Raw genomic sequence first — 21,277 nt, 5'->3', positions numbered from 1 at the left:
GGGGCCAGGGCCGGGATCGGGCCCCGGACACAGCAGGAGCCACCCAAGCCCTCCCGTGCCCGGGCCCTGCTCCTGGGCACCCTGCGGCCGAGCCCGGCTCAGCCCGTGCCCGGGGGCAGCTCCCGGGAGCCGTGGCCGGGCAGCTTAGGGCTTAGCGCAGCCTGCCCCAGGCTGCAGGGGGCTTAGGCTAATCAGCCTGGCAAACGCAGTAATGCGATTGGAGCTGGGCAGGGCAATCGCTGCCCGGGCACCCCAGCCGCAGCCTCGGAAGAGCCCCTGTGCGAGCGGGCTTTGAGTCTGCGGGGGGCTGGCCTGGGGCTTGCAGAGGGGGCCCGCGGCCAGACGACTCCTCTCCCAGGGCCAAAGCCGAGGAGCCTGCGGAGATGTCGCAGGTGGGGAAGGAGGACACAGAGAGCCAGTGTGCCAACCAGCCGGCATCCGCTGAACCAGCAGCGAGCCAAGCAGCCCCGGAGCTGGAGGGGAGCCCCTGTCTGGGACGGGTGGTCAAGTTCCTCTTGCCCCATACTACAGTCGAGGCCCCCCTGCCCCAGGAGGAGGAGCAGCAATTCTACCAGGGTCTGGAGCGTGTTCTGGGGCCAAAGCAAGGCCGCTTCGGGGAGCTGTTTACTGACGCTGACTGGGCAGATATCACAGGTGAGTCAGCAGGACTAGGGAGAGGGAAGGTAGGAAGGGGTGACTGGAAAACAAACCCCAGAGCCACTTTTGGAAAGCTCCCATCTGCCCCCCCATCCTCTCCACTGCACAACTCCTGAGTTACTCTTGAGAGCAAGGCAGAGAGCAGGGCCGGTGCAAGGATATTTTGCGCCCTAGGTGAAACTTCCATCTTGCACCCCCCCCCAAAAAAATCACATACATTATACACAATACACGGTCACGAAATTGTGCCCCAGACCTTTTTTTTTTTATCTGCCATGAGGCTACATCAACTGTAAATGGAAAAAAATGAAATTTTTTTCCTATCAGTCCTTTTTCTTGTTCACTATTAAAAGCAAAGGATAGAGAATGCATGTCACTTACTATAATTAACTATTTGAATTTCATCAACTGTTTGACATAAATATTGATTAAGAGATCAAGATGACTTTCCCTTAAAATTAAGCAATGTTGATTGTAATCAGAAATACACCTTTTTTAGTCACGTATACGTCCTTCCTTCATATCAAAATCTGACTGGGAGTGCTGTGGAACCCATTCTGCCTAACTAGCCATGCACCTCCAAATGATTAAAAACATCAAATGGTACAAACTCAATTTGAATGAAAAATTCCATTTTCTAACTAAATAGGTCACACACACTCAAATGGTTGCCAAGTGCTCTCTGTGGTGGTATGTTCATCTGCTCTAAACGCCTACTAACTTCCCTGTGAAAATAATCTTTGACTTTGATCCAATGAAAGCAGGATGAAAAAGCTCCCCCCCCCCCAGAAGACCTATGACATGATGGCTGGATGACATAAACAGACACCTGTCCCTCACAGGCACTACCTCATAACATGCCAATTGTGCTCAGGACAGAACATCACAGAGGAATACTATGCATTCAGTGGTCTCTACACTGGCCAAGCAACAGCACGACAACTAACCTAACCAGTCCATCCAACTTTTTTGACTGCTTCTTGGGCCCTGGTGAGGGGTAATGGTGCCAGACTGAGCCCGGTGCCAGACTGAGCCAGCTGCCGCGGGCAGCTCAGACTCCCTCTGTGATGGAGTAGGGGCTGTCTGTGTGGGGAATGGGAGAGCAGGGGAGGACTTTAGGGGATGGACGATGCCAGGGCCTGTAACCTGAGCTAGGTAAGGGAGGGGAAAGGTCAACACCTTTGCCCGGGAAGGGGGACAAAGGAAGGGAGTGGCAGGAGGGAAGCAGTTTGAGTTTGGGCTTGGGGCTGTGTGGGCGGAATTCAGGGTATCCTAGCTAGGATCCAAGCACCCTGAAAGCCCAGAAGGACTCGGTGGAGGGGTCCTGACTGTGCCTGCAAGCCCTGTGTTCCTGTTGTCCAATAAACCTTCTGTTTTACTGGCTGGCTAAAAGTCACTGTGGGTCCCAGGAAGAGGGGTGCAGTGCCGGACTCCCCCACACTCCGTGACAACTGGTGTAAGCGGTGGGATATACTGCACCCCGTGGATGACGCTTCCTGTAGTAAGTGACTGGGGAGCAGTAAAACGAAGGGGTGATTAACCCCTGGGAGTGTGTGCCCAGTGAGAAGGACTTTGCAGTAACAGGGTCCCCCGGGGGATTGCAGCGAGCGGTCCCAGGGGCGGAGGACAGCTTGACCCTGGCAAAGAGGTGGTGACCTCAAGAAGGGCTGGTGCACTAGGGGTCCCCCTGGAAACCATGGGGAGCGGCGAGCACCCCGGCCTGTGAGTGGCCAGCAGGAAGATGTATGCCAAGCTGCGCAAGTGCGAGCTGCTGGAGCTGTGCAAGCAGAGGGGGCTGCACCTGGGGAGACTCACCAAGGACCAGCTGATTGCCCAGCTGGGGCAGGGAGACCACATGAATGAACAGAGCCCTGTCTCTGAGGGAAGCAGCCGGGCAGATGCAGCGCAGGCACCAGTGTCTGTCCCCCTGGGAGTGGTCAGCCGGCGGACGAGGGCTTCCCGAGACCTCCCCTTCCTAGGCCTAGGGGAAGGGCGGGGAGGAGCCCAGTGAATACCGAGGGCACCGTGACCCCCTCGGCCAGCAGGGGATCCGCCCGGCGAAGCCCACCCCCCAGCAGGGGATCCTCCCGGCGACGCTCGGCATCCGTGGAGCGGATGCGGCTGGAATATGAAAGGGAGCTGAAATGAGAAGAGCTCGAGTTAAAGAGGCGAGAGCTGGAGGAGAAGGCGAAACAACGTAAACATGAGGAGAACCAGCGCCAGTGTGAGTGGGAGGAGAAGGAGAACCAGCGTAAACATGAGCGGGAGGAGGAGGAGAAACAGCGTAAACATGAGCTGGACCTGGCCCAGCTGAGGAGAAGTGAGGCCCCGGCTGCGGTGAGTGAGGGGGGACCCAAGCCTACAAAGAGCTTTGATAAGGGCTTGCTGGCCCGGCGTAAGGAGGGGGAGGACATAGATACCTTCCTGACGGCCTTTGAGAGTGCCTGCGAGCTGCACAGGGTTGACCCTGCAGACAGGATCGCAGTTCTCACCCCCTTACTGGACTCCACAGCCGTGGAAGTGTACAGCCGACTGAAAGGGGCGGAGGCAGGGGACTACGAACTGTTCAAACAGGCCCTGCTCCGCGAGTTTGGGCTGACTCCTGAGATGTACCGGAAAAAGTTCCAGAGCCAGCGTAAAACCCGTGAGGTCACATACCTACAACTGGCCAGCCGGGCGCAGGGGTATGCCCGCAAGTGGACAGCTGGGGCCCAAACTAAAGAGGACCTGTTTGACCTATTCATACTGGAGCACTTGTACGAGCAGTGCCCGTCCGACCTGAGGCTGTGGTTGAAGGACCAGAAGCTGGAGAACCCACAGCACGCAGACCAGCTGGCCGACCAATTTGTGGACAGTCGGGCAGGGGATGGCAGGGAGGAGTCTCGAAGGAGCAGGCCTGCCTCAACGCAGAGAGAGAGTCATCATGGGACCTCCCAAAGGGGGCCTATGGAGAACCCCCCCAAAAGGGGAACATCCAGCGTCAGGTCCCTCCGACCCACTCAAGGGGACCCACGAGATATGGGCTGCTATCGCTGTGGCCAACGAGGCCACAAATGGGCCCAGTGCTCCAAGCTCAGGGACAGACCAAGCAGACCCAACCCGCAGAGGGTGGACTGGGTAAAAACCCAATCGGAGGAGGGGCTACATTCCCAGGAAAGGGGGGCTGGCAACATACCACCTGTGGATGCTCCAGGCTCTGGGTTTTTGGTTTACCGGGTGGGTGCGGGGCTGCCCCTCCGGAAAGAGTGCATTGTTTCCCTGGAGGTAGATGGGAGGAAGGTCACTGGGTACTGGGACACGGGCGCAGAAGTGACGCTGGCCCGGCCCGAGGTGGTGGCCTCAGATCGGATGGTGCCAGACACCTACCTGACCCTGATGGTCATGGGCGGGACCCCATTCAAGGTGCCCGTGGCAAGGGTACACCTGAAGTGGGGGGCCAAGGAGGGCCCCAAGGATGTGGGGGTACACCGATATTTGCCCACGGACGTGTTAATGGGAGGGGACCTTGAGGATTGGCCTAGTAACACCCAGAGTGCCCTGGTCGTGACTCATAATCAGAGTCGGCAAATGGCACTGCACCCCGACAACAGGGAAGGTACTCGACCCAAGGTGCAGGACCCTAACCCAGGGAGTGGGAAATGCCCAGGGGCACAGTTCAGAGAGGCTGCAGCCTCAGACCCAGCCAGCAAGAGAGAGCCGGTCCCCATCCCTGTCCCAGCTGCTGAGTTCCAGGCCGAGTTGCAGAAAGATCCCTCCTTGCGGAAGCACAGGGACTGGGCTGACCTTAGTGCGGTACAGACCATGAGGAGAGGTTGCAAGGAGAGGTTCCTGTGGGAGAAGGAGTTCCTGTACCGAGAATGGGCTCTCCCAGGGGAAGTAAAGTCATGGGGGATCAGGAGGCAGCTGGTGGTCCCCCAGAAGTTTCGCCACAAGCTGCTGTACCTGGCCCATGACATCCCTCTTGCAGGGCACCAGGGAATCTGGCGCACCAGCCAGAGGCTGCTACAGAACTTTTACTGTCCTGGAGTCTTTACCCAGGTCCGACAGTACTGCCAATCCTGTGACCCCTGCCAGAGGGTGGGGAAGGCCCGGGACACGGGGAAAGCGGCTTTGAGGCCTTTACCCATCATAGAAGAACCTTTCCAGAAGGTGGTCATGGACATAGTGGGACCCCTCAGCAAGACGACCCGGTCAGGGAAGAAATACATCCTGGTGGTGGTGGATTTTGCCACTCGCTACCCCGAGGCGGTGGCCTTGTCCTCTATCGAAGCAGACACAGTGGCAGATGCGCTGCTGACAATTTTCAGCTGGGTGGGGTTCCCCAAGGAGGTCTTAACGGATCAGGGGTCCAACTTCATGTCAGCCCTGCTCCGGTCCTTATGGCAGAAATGTGGGGTCCAGCACAACTGGGCCTCAGCGTATCACCCCCAGTCCAACGGGCTGGTGGAAAGGTTCAACGGGACGCTGAAGATGATGCTAAAAACATTTATGAACCAGCACCCGCAGGATTGGGACAAGTACTTACCTCACCTGCTGTTCGCGTACAGGGAGGTATCCCAGGAATCTACCGGGTTTTCACCTTTCGAACTGTTGTATGGAAGGCGGGTAAGGGGGCCCCTAGACCTGATGAGGGACGAATGGGACGGGAAGGCCGCTCCCAAGGGAGAGTCAGTGGTGGAGTATGCCCTGACCTTCCAGGAAAGACTGGCCGAGCTCATGGGCCTGGCCAGGGAGAATCTGGCCCGAGCCCAGAGGAGGCAGAAGGTCTGGTATGACCGCACGGCACGGGCCTGTGCCTTCGCCACTGGGGATCAGGTGATGGTTCTCATCCCCGTGAGGAGAAACAAACTCCAGGCCGCCTGGGAAGGGCCCTTCAAGGTTATCAAGCAACTGAATGAGGTAAACTATGTGGTGGAGCAGTCAAACCGGGCACATCACCGTCGGGTGTACCATGTGAACATGATGAAACCATACTATGACAGGGGGAATGTGGTGTTGGCCGTGTGTGGACATTGGGAGGGGCAGGGAGATGACCCCTTAGTGGATCTATTCCCTGGGACAAAAGCTGGTTCCCCCCTGGAGGCGATTCCCCTCTCTGATCAGCTGACCCCGGGCCAGCACGCTGAGATCAGGGGGGTGCTGCATCTATACCGACAGCTGTTTTCCAACCAGCCTGGATGCACTAATTTGACTGTCCACCGGGTGGAGACCGGGTCACATCCCCCTATAAGATGCTCCCCTTTTCGGGTCACTGGTAAAACTGCCCAGGATCTTGAAAGAGAGGTCAGGGACATGCTGGCTTTGGGGGTGATCCAGCCGTCTTCCAGCCCTTGGGCCTCGCCAGTGGTGCTGGTCCCCAAGAAGGATGGGTCAATCCGGTTCTGTGTGGACTATCGGAAGCTCAATGCCATCACCGTATCTGATGCCTACCCCATGCCCAGGCCTGACGAGCTCCTAGACAAGCTAGGAGGTGCTCGGTACCTCACCACTATGGATCTTACAAAGGGCTACTGGCAAGTGCCGCTGGACGCAGATGCCAGGCTGAAATTGGCCTTTATCACCCCTCTGGGGCTCTACGAGTTTCTGACCCTGCCCTTCGGCCTCAAGGGAGCGCCGGCCACCTTCCAGCGCCTGGTGGATCAGCTACTGAGGGGGATGGAGAGTTTTGGCGTATATTGACGACACCTGCGTCTTCAGCCAGACCTGGGAGGACCACATGTCCCAGGTTAAACAAGTCCTGGACCGACTCCGAAAGGCTGGGTTAACAGTAAAGGCTGAGAAGTGCAAGGTGGGATGGCTGAAGTATCTTACCTGGGCCATCGGGTGGGGAGCGGCTGCCTGAAGCCGGAACCAGCCAAGGTGGAGGTGATCAGAAACTGGCCTGCTCCCCAAACCAAAAAGCAGGTCCAGGCCTTTATTGGGATGGTGGGGTACTATCGAAGGTTCGTGCCCCACTTTAGTGCCATAGCTGGCCCCATCACTGAACTGTGCAAAAAGGGGAAGCCAGACCAGGTGATCTGGACTGAGCAGTGCCAGGAGGCTTTCCGGGCGCTGAAGGAGGCTCTGGTTAGTGGCCCAGTTCTGGCAAACCCAGATTTTGACAAACCCTTTATGGTGTTCACCAACACCTCAGACACGGGACTGGGGGCGGTGTTAATGCAGGAGGATGAAAAGGGGGAGAGACACCCCATCGTGTACCTGAGTAAGAAGCTGCTACCCTGGGAACGAAGCTACGCGGCCATCAAGAAGGAATGCCTGGCCATGGTGTGGGCCCTTAAGAAGCTAGAGCCATATCTCTTTGGGCGACACTTCACTGTGTACACCGACCACTCTTCCCTGACCTGGCTGCACCAGATGAAAGGAGCCAACGCCAAGCTCCTGAGGTGGAGCCTGCTCCTGCAGGACTATGACATGGACGTGGTCCATGTGAAGGGAAGTGCCAACCTGATAGCGGACGCGTTGTCCCGGAGAGGGGGCCCTGAACTTCCCCAGGTCACTGGGCAGAGTGACCCCGCTCAGTTCAGTCTCGAAGGGGGGAGAGCCAGCTCATGTTTACGCTGGTTCTCCTTCTCCTCCCACTCACGCTGGCGCTGGTTCTCCTCATGTTTACGCTGTTTCACCTTCTCCTCCAGCTCTTGCCTCTTTAACTTGAGCTCCTCCCATTTCAGCTCCCTTTCATATTCCAGCCGCATCCGCTCCACGGATGCCGAGCGTCGCCGGGAGGATCCCCTGCTGGCCGAGGGGGTCACGGTGCCCTCGGTATTCATTGGGCTCCTCCCCGCCCTTCCCCTAGGCCTAGGAAGGGGAGGTCTCGGGAAGCCCTCGTCCGCTGGCTGACCACTCCCAGGGGGACAACACTGGTGCCTGCGCTGCATCTGCCCGGCTGCTTCCCTCAGAGACAGGGCTCCGTTCATTCATGCGGTCTCCCTGCCCCAGCTGGGCAATCAGCTGGTCCTTGGTGAGTCTCCCCAGGTGCAGCCCCCTCTGCTTGCACAGCTCCAGCAGCTCGCACTTGCATACATCTTCCTGCTGGCCACTCACAGGCCGGGGTGCTCGCCGTTCCCCATAGTTTCCAGGGGGACCCCTAGTGCACCAACCCTTCTTGAGGTCACTACCTCTCTGTCAGGGTCGAGCTGCAGACTCCTCCGCCCCTGGGACCACTCGCTGCAATCCCCCGGGGGACCCTGTTACTGCAAAGTCCTTCTCACTGGGCACACACTCTCAGGGGTTAACCACCCCTTCGTTTTACTGCTCCCCAGTCACTTACTGCAGGAAGCGTCGTCCACGGGGTGCAGTATCTCCCGCCGCTGCCACCAGTTGTCACGGAGTGTGGGGGAGTCCGGTCCTGCACCCCTCTTCCTGGGACCCACAGTGACTCTTGGCCAGCCAGTAAAACAGAAGGTTTATTGGACAACAGGAACACAGGTTACAGCAGAGCTTGCAGGCACAGTCAGGACCCCTCCACCGGGTCCTTCTGGGCTTTCAGGGTGCTTGGATCCTAGCTAGGATACCCTGAATTCCATCCACACAGCCCCAAGCTCAAACTCAAACTGCTTCCCTCCTGCCACTCCCTTCCTTTGTCCCCTTCCCAGGCAAAGGTGTTGACCTTTCCCCTCCCTTACCTAGCTCAGGTTACAGGCTCTGGTATCGTCCATCCCCTAAAGTCCTCCCCTGCTCTCCCATTGCCCACACAGACAGCCCCTACTCCATCACACCCTCTCTGTCCGAGCAGCAGCGGCCGGTCAAGCATTTTAAAAAAAATTGGGGGGCGCTTTTTGGCGCCCCCAAATCTGAGCGCCCTAGGCAACCGCCTGGTTCGCCTAAATGGTTGCACCGGCCCTGGCAGAGAGCTGACGGGCTCCTGGAGCACCCACACTGGCATTGTCTACCGCACTTACTTGGCTGCCTCCCGGCTGGCACTGGATTGCAGTGCAACATGGGGACACAGCACTGCTGGATGATGGGTCTCTGGCCGGCCAGCTGTGCCTGGCACACTGCCATTCGGCTAGCCAGTCTGGGGCAGCATGGCTTGAATGAGCCTCCTGCTGGGTGCACAGACACCAAGTGTTGCGCATGGGTCATTTTCGGCCCCTTCAGAGCTGCTGAGTAGCATGCTGGGCAGAGGGGGTGTGGCCCTGAACTCCAGCAGCTGAGCTTCAGTGGCAATGGGCAGGTTTCCAGGCCACAAAATTGCTGCTGAGAGAAACATGCGTATAAAACGGGGCAGGGCATGGGGCTGGGACTCAGGAGAATTGGATTCTAATTCTGGCTGAGCCACTGGGTGACCTTGGGCAAATTGCTTCCCCTCTCCTGGCGTGTCTCTCCTCACAGCCTGGCTCTGCCTGGTGTAAATAGACTGTGGACTCTGGGGCAGGGCCCATCTCTCCTGGTGCCTATGCAGCGCCCTGCCCTGCGGGGCACCGATCTGGATGCTACCATAATACGCATAATAAAGCACAGCGGCCCTTAGGGAAGTGCAGTCACCTCCTTGAGGTCCCCCCTCACTGACCAATGCTGCAGAGCCAAGGCAGAAGCACTAAAACAAGGGGTCTAATATGAAGGAGTCTCCTGAGGGGATGGGGAGTGAGAGTGAGGAGTGCCCCTGGCTGGAGTGGGAAGAACAGGTCCCTCTCTGCCCAGTGGAGTCCCACAAGTCCTGCGGCAGGGGCTCCTGCTCCCCTGGGCTGATTCCCCTCTCCCTGTTTGCTTCCCCAAGAGGACAGATTCCTGAGGAAGTTGCTGGTGAGAGAAGGCCAAGGAGAGGCCAGCAGACCCCAGCCAGGCCAGGAGGTGACTGTGAAGCTGCTGGGAGTCTTGGAGGATGGCAGCCTGGTGGAGAAGGACCCAAAGCTGACTTTCATCCTGGAGCAGGGGGACGTCACACAGGTCTGGTCTCCTCCTGCACTCAAAGGACAGCGTCACCATCGAGGCTGGATGGTTTGGTGCCCCTGGAGGTTGGCATTTGCCAGTTTTGAAATGCCTGACTCCAGCCATAGGCATCAGGACCCACGTTCTTCCCATTCCATCTTGCTATTGCAAACAGACTGTAAAACCTACACAACACACTTGTGCTCCCCCTGCTGGCTGTGCAAGGCAGTTACAAAACCTCTTCCTGGCTGTTCTGGCCCCTTACAGAGCTGGGGCATAAACAAGGAGGCAAATAAACTCCTGGTAGTAATTCCCAGCTCCTGGATTCAGCCCTTGGGAAGGGCTGACTGACTGGAAAGCTGCCCAGAGGGCCAGTCCACCCACTGAGAATCACAGCTCCACAGGGTAACAAGGGCCCATCTGCAAGAGTCACCCCGTCTAACCCCCTGCCAAGCGCAGGATTTGTTGGGTCTAAAAACCCTTCCTGGGCCCTTCCAGTCCCTGAAGTCAGCGCACCCACAGGCGTGTGACCGAGGCATTTATGGTGCATGCCTAAGTGTCAACAGAAGTAGCAGTCAACTGCAGGCTCTAGAATCCTATTAAAACACCCACACACACACCAGTCTGCAGTGGGTCCCAGTCAGTAGTAACTGAACCTGGAAAGGAGCAAGCGAGACGGCTGTGGGGTTGCACAGGATCCAGCCTCACACAGTGGCTTGCAGGCCCCACCAGGGACCTGTTCTTGTGATCACTTGCTAAGAGCTGTGTGCAGGGATGAAAATGGAGCCAGTCCCTGCCCCACCTAGATGCAAGATGTACTGGAATGCCCAGAGGGGATATGCACTTTGGGGTGGCTCTTGCTTCCTAACAGCAGCCCCATGGTAAATGCAAGAGAGCCACTAAGCAAAGTCAGAGCTGAGGCGGAGACAGACAAAAGCCCAACAGCTGCTCCTCAGGCTGCCCCTGCCCTGTGGGCCCCCTGGATTGGAAGTCCCCCTCAGGCATAGGGACTGACTACCTTTTGGTGTTTGCTGCAGAGCCAAGCATGTTACTGGTGTGTAACACATGCCATGATGATGGGAGGGCTGACTCATCTGCCCACCAGGCTGTGTTAATGCCATAGGTCCCACGTCACAGTTTGGGGTGCAATTCAGACTAGTCCAAGGTTCTCTCACCACTTGTCCTGTAACCCTGAGGGCCTTAAAACACTGCTGCTGTAGCTGCCTGTCTGGACTCTCCCAACCAGCAGACAAACCCACATAGGGTGTCTGTGCCTTGAGCAGCCTTGGGTCAGCAACCATGACTCCAGCACCTGGTTTGTTACACTCCAGCATGCTCAGGTCTCCACCAGCCTTGGTGACTGTTCACCAAGTGTCCCCACCACACCCCAGTCCCAAGTTTCCCCAAAACCGTCTGCCCTGAGGCGTCCAGTCTCTCTGGGAACATTCAGAGGAGCAATAAGCTCCATTGCTCCTTTAAAGAGACAAAAACACAACTCCAGTTAAGGCAACAAGCTGCTAACGATCACTTCACTTCAAACCCAGCACTGGGCTGGTTTAGAGTAAAAGTAAAGTACATTTATTAACAAAAGTGAGAGATCTACCTATCTCCTAGAGCTGGAAGGGACCCTGAAAGGTCATTGAGTCCAGCCCTCTGCCTTCACTAGCAGGACCAAGTACTGATTTTGTCCCAGATCCGTAAGTGACCCCCTCAAGGATTGAGCTCATAGCCCTGGGTTTACCAGGCCAATGCTCAAACTGCTGAGCTATCCCTCTATAAGGCCCTTATGTGAGTTCAAGTACAAGGGATAAAGCCAATGTGATTACAAACAGCTTCAAGTAAAATACACTTTCTGGTGGCCTAGACTTAACTCAACCAGCTATAGCCTTAGTTCAAGGTAGATTTCTTACTGATCTTTTTCTTTCCAGCCATGGCCAACTGTCCCTCAGTCACCTTCCACAGACGTGCAAGGGACTGGTTTCCCTTGGCTTCCTAGATGAAAGACCCTTGCCTAAGCAGCTTTTTCACCTATATTCAGTTCCTAGAGACTCCAATCCCCTTGGCTGAAGGACTCGCCTTTCTCAGCTTGCAGAGTGCTAGCCCCTTGTGTCTGGCCAGTGATGGATGCCAAGATGGCTTCTTTTCTCTCCCCAAACTCACTGCTTTGCTCCCAGACTTAGATGACCCGAGGCTGGTCTTCCCTACTGTGTACTTCCCATCCCACTGAGCCATCACTGGGGCTTCCATTGGTTCTGGTCACACCTTGTTTGACATCGTTGGGAGACAGCCTGTTTTCTCTTTGTTTGGTCACAGACTATAAAGCAGAGTATCTGTGAGCATCCACAGTTAACAGAGATACCTTTCAAAGAGGGTAATCATCAGTGTGTCATCAGCCTTCATATTCGATACACACGTATAACACAAGATTGTACACGATCCGCTGATTCAACTGCTTACGCCCTGGCTGTAGAGTGCCGTAAACCACTGATGTGCACTGTCACAGAAGATGTCAGGCTGGTTCCTCCCCTGCCCACTGCTGATAGTTGCCTTCTTACCTGCTCCCCTTGGTAGCCAGATGGTTCTGTTGATCTTGGTTTATAAATGCACCTTCATTCTCCCTGCCTGATGCCAAGGCTGGTCAGCCAAGCAAATACACTGCGGTATCTAGGGCAGCCTGGTCCTGTGCATGGCTGAGAACACAAGTCTAGCACATACGTAACAGTTCATACGCCCCCGAAACAGACATCACACAATATTAATGAGCAGTGAGTTATTCGTTTCCCACGGATCGCTCACATGCCACCTTTGGGGATACACATGACAAGCATGTGGGGTTTAGTGACAAGTGTTGCTGCCAGAACACCCCCACCCCCCAGGGACCTCTGGCTAACACCCTGCTTGCACACCTATCCTGCAGCATTGCTGCTCCCGCCCCACACCCTGCTTGTGGCTCAATCAATACCTCGAAGCCTGTGAGGACAGCTACAGAAAATGATTCTTGCCAAGAAGCCCCTCTAGGTCTGGCTAGAATCTACACCCCTTGGGGCAAGGTGGGGGCAGGGGAAGTAGATGAGACTTCCCATCACATCCTGACCCCAGGGTTCCTCAGAGGAGAGAGACTCCCAGTTTCACGTCTGCCCAGAGGCAAGTCCCCACTTGGGGAAAAGAAGCCCACATCCATCCCAAGCCCTGCTACTGGTCAAGGGCCCAGCAGCTCAGCTGCAATTCAGAACCCGATCTGACCCTTTCACCCTTCTCTACCACCCCCCCTTGCTGTTCCACCCACGTATCCGCAGCAGATGCCACAAGAATGGGGCCTTGTGGGGCAGATTCCTCCCCTGACTCTGGCATGCAACAGCAACAGAAAGGAATAGAGACCCTAGTCTCACTCCCTAAAGACTGCCCAGCACCAGGAGCCAGCCATCTCCCTTCTATGCCAGGGAACAGACGGTGGAACTTAGCGAAAGCACTGCTGAGCTCTAACTTCTCTGCAGCATGCTGGGCCAAGGGGAGCCTGCATGCAGTGCAATGGGTGCATGTCTTGGGGCAGGAATAAACCACTCTACCCTGTCCTCCTCTCTACAGGCTCTGGAGCTCGGTGTCCAGTCCATGCAGCTAGGAGAGGTGTCCTTCCTGCTCACCAGCTTCCTGTATGCTTACGGTCACCTAGGCAGGTAGGCTGTGCGTGATCCTTTCCCTCCTCTGGGCTTAGAGCAGCAAGGTGCTGCCAACCCCTCACTGTTCCTTTGGCTAAGGGAACAAAGTGTAATCCTGGTGCTGGTTGCCTGGAGGGGCCTGTCGTCCTGGCCCAGCTGTCCCTAGTAAAATCACAACTATCCGCACTGTTTGTGATTCTGGGGTTCCAGAAGCCAAGGGGCTCTGCACCCTGACTCCGAGTGCAGGAGCCCAGGGAAGGGAGTACTGGGGAAAGGCAAAAATCTCACTTCCTCCCTCCAGGGACCCTGATATCCCATCAGATGCCTCATTACTGTATGAGGTGACCCTGCTGCAGATCCGGGACAGCCCCGATCTGGGGCTTCTGCCACCCTCTGCACGAATCAGCCTCAGCAAGCAGAAGAGGGAGCGAGGGAACTTCCACTTTGAACGGGAGGAGTACCAGTGGGCCATGCGATCCTACCAGCTGGCCCTGGGCATCCTGAATGCACCTGGTGCAGGTAAAATATGAGGCCACCTGGGCTTGGGGCACGAGTTGAGTGGAGAGGAAACTGGAGACTTCCCCCCTAAGAGGGTCTGGGATTAGCAAGGAAGAGAGTCAAGAGATAAGAGGCTGGCACAGGACTCGGGTTACATGTTCTCCTTTACCTAGCAGCTGAGTGAGCTGCAGAGCATACTGGTCCCAGCTGGCATTGACTGCGTTGTTGTTGGGCTCATTCCCAGTCCCTCCAGGCCCCGAGGAGGAAGAGGAGCTGCAAGAGCATCGAGTGAAATGTCTTAATAACTGTGCGGCTGCCCAGCTGAAGCTGCAGCTGTTTGAGGAGGTGCTAGCATCATGCAATGCAGTGCTGCACATCGACCCCGACAACGTGAAGGCTCTCTACAGGAAAGGCAAGGTACAGCCCAGCCCCACACCAAGGGAACCCAGCAGACTGGGGCACAGACTGGGCGATGAGGGGAAAGGATGGTAGGAGATGGAGGGGAGGGAGACTAGAAGCATCGGAGCTGCAGGTTCCAGGATGAGATCTCGTCAGTCAGGCCCTCTCTCTCCAACTGCTCTGAGTCTGGGCTGGAGACCCTTACACCAGTGGTTCTCAAACGTTTGTATTGGTGACCCCTTTCACAAAGCAAGCCTCCAAGTGCCACCCCCCTCATACGTTAACACTTCTTTCTATTTAACACTTATAAATGCAGGTGGCGAGGCGGCCTTGGCAGTGGAGGTTGACAGCTCACGACCACCTGAGGGGTCACACACCCCAGTCTGAGTGCCCCTGCCTTACCCCAAAGGGCCTGTCAGAGCTAGAGAGAGGGGGGCGCGGGGAACGGGCAGCAGGAGAGAAGGAAGAGGAGCCAAGAGAAAAGTACTGGGAGTTAGTAACCAAATGGTTCTTCCTCTGGCTGTATCTGAGGCTCTCTCCATGTGAGCCCTTCCCCCTTATCACTGCGTCCCATCCCCCATAGCGCTATGCCGCCTGAGCTGCTTCCCCTCTTTTCTTTACCGTCTCCTCTGTCTCACAGCTGCTGTCAGAACAAGGTGAGGACCAGGCAGCCATGAATATCCTAAAGAGAGCCCTCCAGCTAGAGCCCACCACAAAGGTAAAGAGCAGAGCAATGGCCCCCCTCCAGGGGCTAATTCCCAAATTATCCACTCTCCCTGGAGCGGATGGGCAGCGAGGAGCTGTATCCCCTTGCACTGCCGCCAAGCAGCACATTTACAGGGGTAGCCAGGATCCTGCTTATTTCACGCAGGGGTCCCCAAGTGCTTTAGCCAGGTGCTCCGTGTTGTTCCCCCCCACAGGCCCAGGGGGCAGTGACCTACCCAAGGTCATACAGGTGAATGGCAGAACAGGAAATAGAGGCCGGGAGCCCTGACTAACCCGGAGTGAACTCAACGAGATTCCTAGTAAAGCTGCTGCCATAGAAAAAGGTTCTTAGTGTACAACCCTTTTTTTAAAATCCCATTATAAAAAAGGGTTGAGAGGCAGGAGGAATGACAGTTGCTGGACCAAAAGCCCCCACTCCATGCTCCAGAAGGAAGCAGGTGGAGCCCTCCAGGGTTAACGACCTGCTGTCCTCTCTTGGTCTCTTTCAGGCAATCCATGCTGAGCTCTCAAAGCTAGCGAAGCGTCAGAAAGGGCCGCTGGAACGCCCTGCCCCCACAAGTGTGGACGACCTGGTGCAGCCAGCAGCGTACCAGAGCACATGGGTATGTAGGTTTGGCCCAACCAGGATGCTGGTGCTGCTCCGGCACAAGAGCTCTGCCTCCCCATTACTGTCACTGGTCGCAGTTATGCCTGCGTCTGCCTCCAAAGCCTGATCACCTAGGGCCCTACCTTGTTAACCTGGACCTGCCCAACCTGCGGCTCCTGACCCAAGGGCCCAAGTTTTACCAGTGATTTATTCCCAGCTGGAAGGCTCAGGTAGAGGCTGTGTCACCTCTTCTTGGGTGGAGACACTCCCCCGTTGCCCATGAACAGGAGACCATGGTCTACACGCAGTGGGTGCCTGCTGGGTTTGGTGTACGTGAGCAGAACGCTGGCAGTTGGATGCTCCAGGAGGGTCTTCCTCTTTCCATCATGGCTCATCGATGCCATCCATCCTCTGTGGTGGCTTGGCAGCAGGGCCTGGGCCCGGCCACCCAGAGCCCAGCAGCTTCTCAGCAGGAGCCTGCAACACACAACTGTCCCTCAGACTGAGCTGAGCTGCCCCCTTTGACCTCAGCCTCCACCGAGAGCATATCCAGCAGGGGCAGCTGGGCAGAACTGTCTGGGCCCAGGGCTGGTCCTTAGCCCTTATCAGTGTGGGGCTTGCACACCCCATCACATCCATTCACAAGGTCCCTGCCTAGCTAGGGCCCATGCAGACACTCCCAGCCCCATCTGGCATTGTGCAGGGATGGGCTGGAAGGCTGCAGAGACTCACACCTTCTTGTCAACTGTCTGTGATGGGCCACTCTCTTACCACTTCAAACGTTATTTTTCCTCCCTTGGTATCCTGCTGTTCATTGATTTATCTCACTAGACTGACCTCGCACTTGGTAAAGCGACCCCGATCCTTTCATGTATTTATACCTGCGCCTGTATTTTTCACTTCATGCATCCGATGAAGTGGGCTCTAATCCATGAAAGCTTATGCCCAAATAAATTTATTAGTCTCTAAGATGCCACAAGGACTCCTCGTTATTTTAACCCAGCAATGAAACCCAGAAACTAAGGCAGGAACAAGTAGCCTGGCTGGCAGTCGAGCTGTGGGGAGGGAGATGAATCAGAGCCTTCCTTGGCCCGCCTCTGTCATCTCAAAGCTCTTGACACACAACCACCACCTTAGCTACGCCCTCTCCCTACGAGACAGGTCAGCATCACTGTCCCTGAATCACAAGTAGCGAGACCACAGCCCACTCAGATGACCTGTGGAGTCAGAAATGGAAAGAGAACCTCCATCTCAGGTACAGGGGCTGCGCTCTCCTCCCAAGACAAGGAGCTTGGTGACCCCTGCCCAGGGCTGGCTTTAGCAAGTGCGGGGCCTGATTCGTACTCACCCAGCAGTACTCGGGTCTTGGGCGGCACTTTGGCAGCGGGTCCTTCACTCACACTGGATCTTCGGTGGCACTCAAGGACCCACTGCCGAAGACAGGAGCGAGTGAAGGACCAGCCGCCAAAATGCTGCCGAAGACCCCAAGAGCGCCACCAGATAAGTAAAAATTAAAAAGGCGCTAGCACGGGGCCCAATTCACGGGAATTGCCCTAAAGCCGGCCCTGCCCCTGCCCATGGCCCCAGGCTGCCTTGTGGGGATCTTGCCGTGCAGGTGGCTGTTGTGAAGCTCATTCTCTCCATCTCTCTCTTCTCCTCTTGCAGATGGACCCCACTGGCCCACAGCTGTTTAAGGACACTAGCTGAGTTGCCTCCTGTCTTTTCCAGGTCATCCCCTGGAAGCTGCTTTTTGGTGCTGTGGCTGTGGCTCTCGGCAGCACGGTGACCTCCATCTTACTGACAACACGGAGCTGAGACTAGCCAAGGACACGAGGGATGTTGGGGGGTTACAGCCCCTCCCACAGAAAAGGGGGGGGGCCAGGTGCGAGACCTGGGTTGTCCAGCACAGGACACAGGCCACGTTCCCAGCGAAGCCAGGATCACCAGCTGACAGGACTTTAGCAGTGACCTGTGTGTCTTTGTAAATAAACTTGGCTGTTGTTTAGCCAGCGCCCTGCAGCCAGGCCTGATCTCAGCGCAGGGATTGGGGCATGCAGAGGGCTGGACCCAGGCCTCACCTCCCCCCACCCCCGAGCACCTGGACCTCATCCCTCCCCCAACACAGTGCTCCCAGAATGCCTCGACCTCCCACTCACCCCCAACACAGCACCCCCGGAGCGCCTGGACCTCCCCCCACCCCCAACACAGCGCTCCCAGAATGCCTCGACCTCCCACTCACCCCCAACACAGCACCCCCGGAGCGCCTGGACCTCCCCCCACCCCCAACACAGCACCCCCGGAGCGCCGGGATCTCCTCCCCCCAACCCCAACACAGCACCCCCGGAGTGCCTGGACCTCCCCCCACCCCCAACACAGCACCCCCGGAGCGCCGGGATCTCCTCCCCCCAACCCCAACACAGCACCCCCGGAGCGCCTGGACCTCCCCCCACCCCCAACACAGCACCCCCGGAGCGCCTGGACCTCCCCCCACCCCCAACACAGCACCCCCCGGAGCGCCTGGACCTCCCCCCAACCCCAACACAGCACCCCCGGAGCGCCGGGATCCCCCACCCCCAACACAGCACCCCCGGAGCGCCGGGATCTCCTCCCCCCACCCCCAACACAGCACCCCCGGAGCGCCGGGATCCCCCACCCCCAACACAGCACCCCCGGAGCGCCGGGATCTCCTCCCCCCACCCCCAACACAGCACCCCCGGAGCGCCGGGATCTCCTCCCCCCACCCCCAACACAGCACCCCCAGAGCGCCTGGACCTCCCCCCACCCCCAACACAGCACCCCCCGGAGCGCCTGGACCTCCCCCCACCCCCAACACAGCACCCCCCGGAGCGCCTGGACCTCCCCCCAACCCCAACACAGCACCCCCGGAGCGCCGGGATCTCCTCCCCCCACCCCCAACAGCACCCCCGGAGCGCCTGGACCTCCCCCCACCCCCAACACAGCACCCCCCGGAGCGCCTGGACCTCCCCCCACCCCCAACACAGCACCCCCCGGAGCGCCTGGACCTCCCCCCAACCCCAACACAGCACCCCCCGGAGCGCCGGGATCCCCCACCCCCAACACAGCACCCCCGGAGCGCCCGCCCCTCAACCCCGCCCCTTTCCGTAGCCAATCATAAAACCGACTCACAACCCCGCCCCTCACAGCTTGAGCCAATGAGAAGCATCCAGGGGGCGGGCCTATGTGGCGGTCGGTGACGCATTCCGCGGGCCAATGGGGAGCGGCGCTGGGTGGAGCCCGGGACGTGGCCGCCGAGCGGACGCAGCCGAGCGGAGCCATGACCCGTGGGTGCCGGGGGGCCCCGGCCTGGCCCTGCCGCGGGGCGGGGCTCGGCCCGTGGGGGGGGAGGTTTCTGGGGAGCAGGGGGGTGTGGGGCTGGGCTGCCCAGGGCTCTGGGGGGGGGTTTCTGGGGAGCAGGGGGGTGTGGGGCTGGGCTGCCCAGGGCTCGGGGGGGGGAGGTTTCTGGGGAGCAGGGGGGTGTGGGGCTGGACTGCCTAGGGCTCTAGGGAAGGAGGTTTCTAGGGAACAGGGGTGTGGGGGGCTGGGCTGCCCAGGGCTGTCTGTGAGGAGTAGGGGAGAGGTTTCTGGGGAACAGGGGAGCCCAGAGGGTTATGTGGGGAGCAGGGGGGGTTGGGAGTAGGCAGCCCCACTTGTGAGAGCCAGAGGCTGTGGCCTAGGGGGTCCAAGGGGTTGGTCTCTCAGTGCTGGCTGAAAGGTTGCTTCAAGAGCCTGGGTTTTGCGTCCCAGCCCGTTGGAAGCAGCGCCAGCTCCCTCTGCTAGCGGGCTGGCAGTGCCAGTGCCAGAGCACGGCAGGGCTTCTAGGTGGAGCACTTCGTGCGCCGGCACAAGTTACTCTTCTCAGCACCCCTGCTCCTGCGGCTGCTGCCTCGGCTGTTGAATGAACCGGGCTCTTCAGGGTGCACACCCAGCCCCCCCCCCCCCCACAACTCAGGCTCCTTAACCCTGAACAGCCCTTCCCTGGGGCTCCATGGGGACCACCTGCTTAGAGTGCCATGCTGCTGCCCCTTGGATACTGACACGTTTGTTCTTAAAGACAGGTGGTCAAGTGACCATTCTCTGAACTGACAGGTGTGCCAGTAACCCAGCCTGAGCGCTGGCACCGGGGGACCTCCCAGTAACGTCTCATCCCAGGCATGTGCTCCTTGCTTCCAGAAGTACCTCAGACAGGAGGGCAGCTGGCGTCTGATGGGGCTGGGTCATGGGGCCTTGTCTCGTCCAGGGTGCAGCGAGTCAGTCTTCTGCTGGTGTCGTTGCAGGCGGTAACCAGCGTGAACTGGCCCGTCAGAAGAACATGAAGAAGCAGACTGACTCGGGCAAGGGAAAGCGGCGTGATGACGGCCTGTCGGCTGCTGCCCGCAAGCAGAGGTAACTATCCATCATCAGAGGAAGAGGCAAGAGGCTGCTTTGTTCTCTCCACCTCCTGGCCTGTGACTCTGGAACACAGCGTCTGACTGAACCAGGCCCTAGGTTCCTGACTGGGGCTGCAGCCCCATGTTCCCTGCAGCAACTCCACCTGCCAGAGCTGCTTCTGGAGGGCTCCTAGGAAGCGGGGTCTTGGCTCTCTTCTAAGAGGGAGGTTCATGCTCAAAGGGCCCTGGGCCCCTGCATGCTGTGTCAGTCCATGGTGTAGCCGTAGAAGTGCCATCCTTTGCTGGGACCCAGGGCTAGCATGGGGGTCACAGCCCAGCATTCTCACCTGCAGTGTGTCTAGAGCTGGGCCCCGGGCAGAACATCCTGCCATTCGGCTTTCTGTGAAATAACAACGAATGAGTGTCCTGCCTCCCCATCTTCTCGTTTCCCCTCCCTCCTGCGCTCGGGGATGCTGTCTCTTTCATCAGTCAAGATTTCTCAGGCATGCTCAGTAACTTGCTCTCCCTATCCTCCAGCAGCATGTACCCCCTACCTGTGGGCCCCAGTTTCTTCTTACTGCTTTGAGAAGATCCTGTTGTATCCCCACCTCCCTCAACTAGTTGTGTCCTGCCCCCTCCATCCACCCACCCAAGGTTTCCAAATTCAATTCTCCTGAATCTGAAGTTTGGGGGCCCTGGATCTGCCACTCCTGCTCTGGCCAGTAGTTCCCTCGTGCTGAAATCTTCTGCCGACTGCTTTTGCTACCAGACAACCTGAGATGCTTTCCCTGCCCCCAGCAGACACAGCTACACTCTCCTGGCCCACCAGCTAACAGGCTCCTTTTCTCCCACTAGAGACTCTGAGATAATGCAGCAGAAGCAGAAAAAGGCCATTGAGAAGAAGGAACAACCAAAATAAAGTGTGGGGAACTTGGTCTGGCCCAGAAGTGAAGCAGCATCCCTGCCCTTCACCTTTGTGCTTGCCCTGCCCTCCTCTCCAGCGCATCACAACCTTCTGGCCCTCTTGCTGGTAGAATGCAAAGCGTGTAGCCCGCCAGGATTGTCCGCGCCTCCCCACTCTCTACAATGTGCAGCCAGTGTTGGCCCAGAGGGGTGGCCTGGTGCTGCGTAGCCAAGCAGCTGCAGGAGCCCCTCGCCCTTATTCACATGGGACCCACTTCCATGTATTAAAGTAGCTTTTGGATTCCTCGGGGTGCTGAATTATTTGTCGGTGTTCGTGGCCCCGCAGAGCCTCCTCCTTGAAGTGCCATTCCCTCCCTGCTCCCGGGTAGGGAGCTGCTTGCCTCATACAGGGGAGCCTGGAAGGGCCCAAGCCCTCTCAAGCTGAAAGCATGGCCCTGGACCTAGCTAGCACCAAGGCAGGGCTTAGGGGAATCTCTCACAGGAAGGGCAGGGGAAGCCACAGGCTAAATCCTTAAAGGCCAATGCACTGGCAGTGCCAGAGGTTGACCCCATTCTCTCCTCCCCTTCCCCCAGAA

The 21,277-nt window shown here is 57.8% G+C and overlaps 1 protein-coding gene and 1 pseudogene across 2 annotated transcripts; both read left to right on the top strand.

The window, feature by feature from the left end:
* Window positions 1-173: 173 nt before the first annotated feature.
* On the top strand, window positions 174-17,218 carry LOC127057948 (peptidyl-prolyl cis-trans isomerase FKBP8-like; annotated as a pseudogene).
* A 1,387-nt stretch (window positions 17,219-18,605) lies between these two features.
* On the top strand, window positions 18,606-20,985 carry SERF2 (small EDRK-rich factor 2). 2 transcript variants are annotated; one of them, XM_050967249.1, is made up of 3 exons: window positions 18,606-18,692; window positions 19,686-19,794; window positions 20,634-20,985. In XM_050967249.1, exons 1-3 carry the CDS (start codon window positions 18,686-18,688, stop codon window positions 20,695-20,697), a joined length of 180 nt encoding a protein of 59 aa, XP_050823206.1. In that variant the 5' UTR covers window positions 18,606-18,685; the 3' UTR covers window positions 20,698-20,985. The 2 variants fall into 2 exon arrangements, with proteins under 2 accessions (XP_050823206.1, XP_050823205.1); XM_050967248.1 differs by having other exon boundaries at window positions 18,608-18,692; window positions 19,498-19,794.
* The last annotated feature ends 292 nt before the right edge of the window (window positions 20,986-21,277 follow it).

The sequence above is a fragment of the Gopherus flavomarginatus genome, chromosome 9 (genome assembly GCF_025201925.1).
Source record: "Gopherus flavomarginatus isolate rGopFla2 chromosome 9, rGopFla2.mat.asm, whole genome shotgun sequence".
NCBI lineage: Eukaryota > Metazoa > Chordata > Testudines > Testudinidae > Gopherus > Gopherus flavomarginatus.
The sequence above is the reverse complement of the archived record's forward strand: the minus strand, read 5'-3'. Positions and strand labels throughout refer to the sequence as shown.

Excerpts from the sequence above, each read along its gene's own strand:
- SERF2 (XM_050967248.1), top strand. The coding sequence starts at position 19,628 with ATGGGGCCTTGTCTCGTCCAGGGTGCAGCGAGTCAGTCTTCTGCTGGT. Across the intron at positions 19,795-20,633 it reads GCTGCTGCCCGCAAGCAGAG|AGACTCTGAGATAATGCAGC; the intron begins GTAACTATCCAT and ends TTCTCCCACTAG.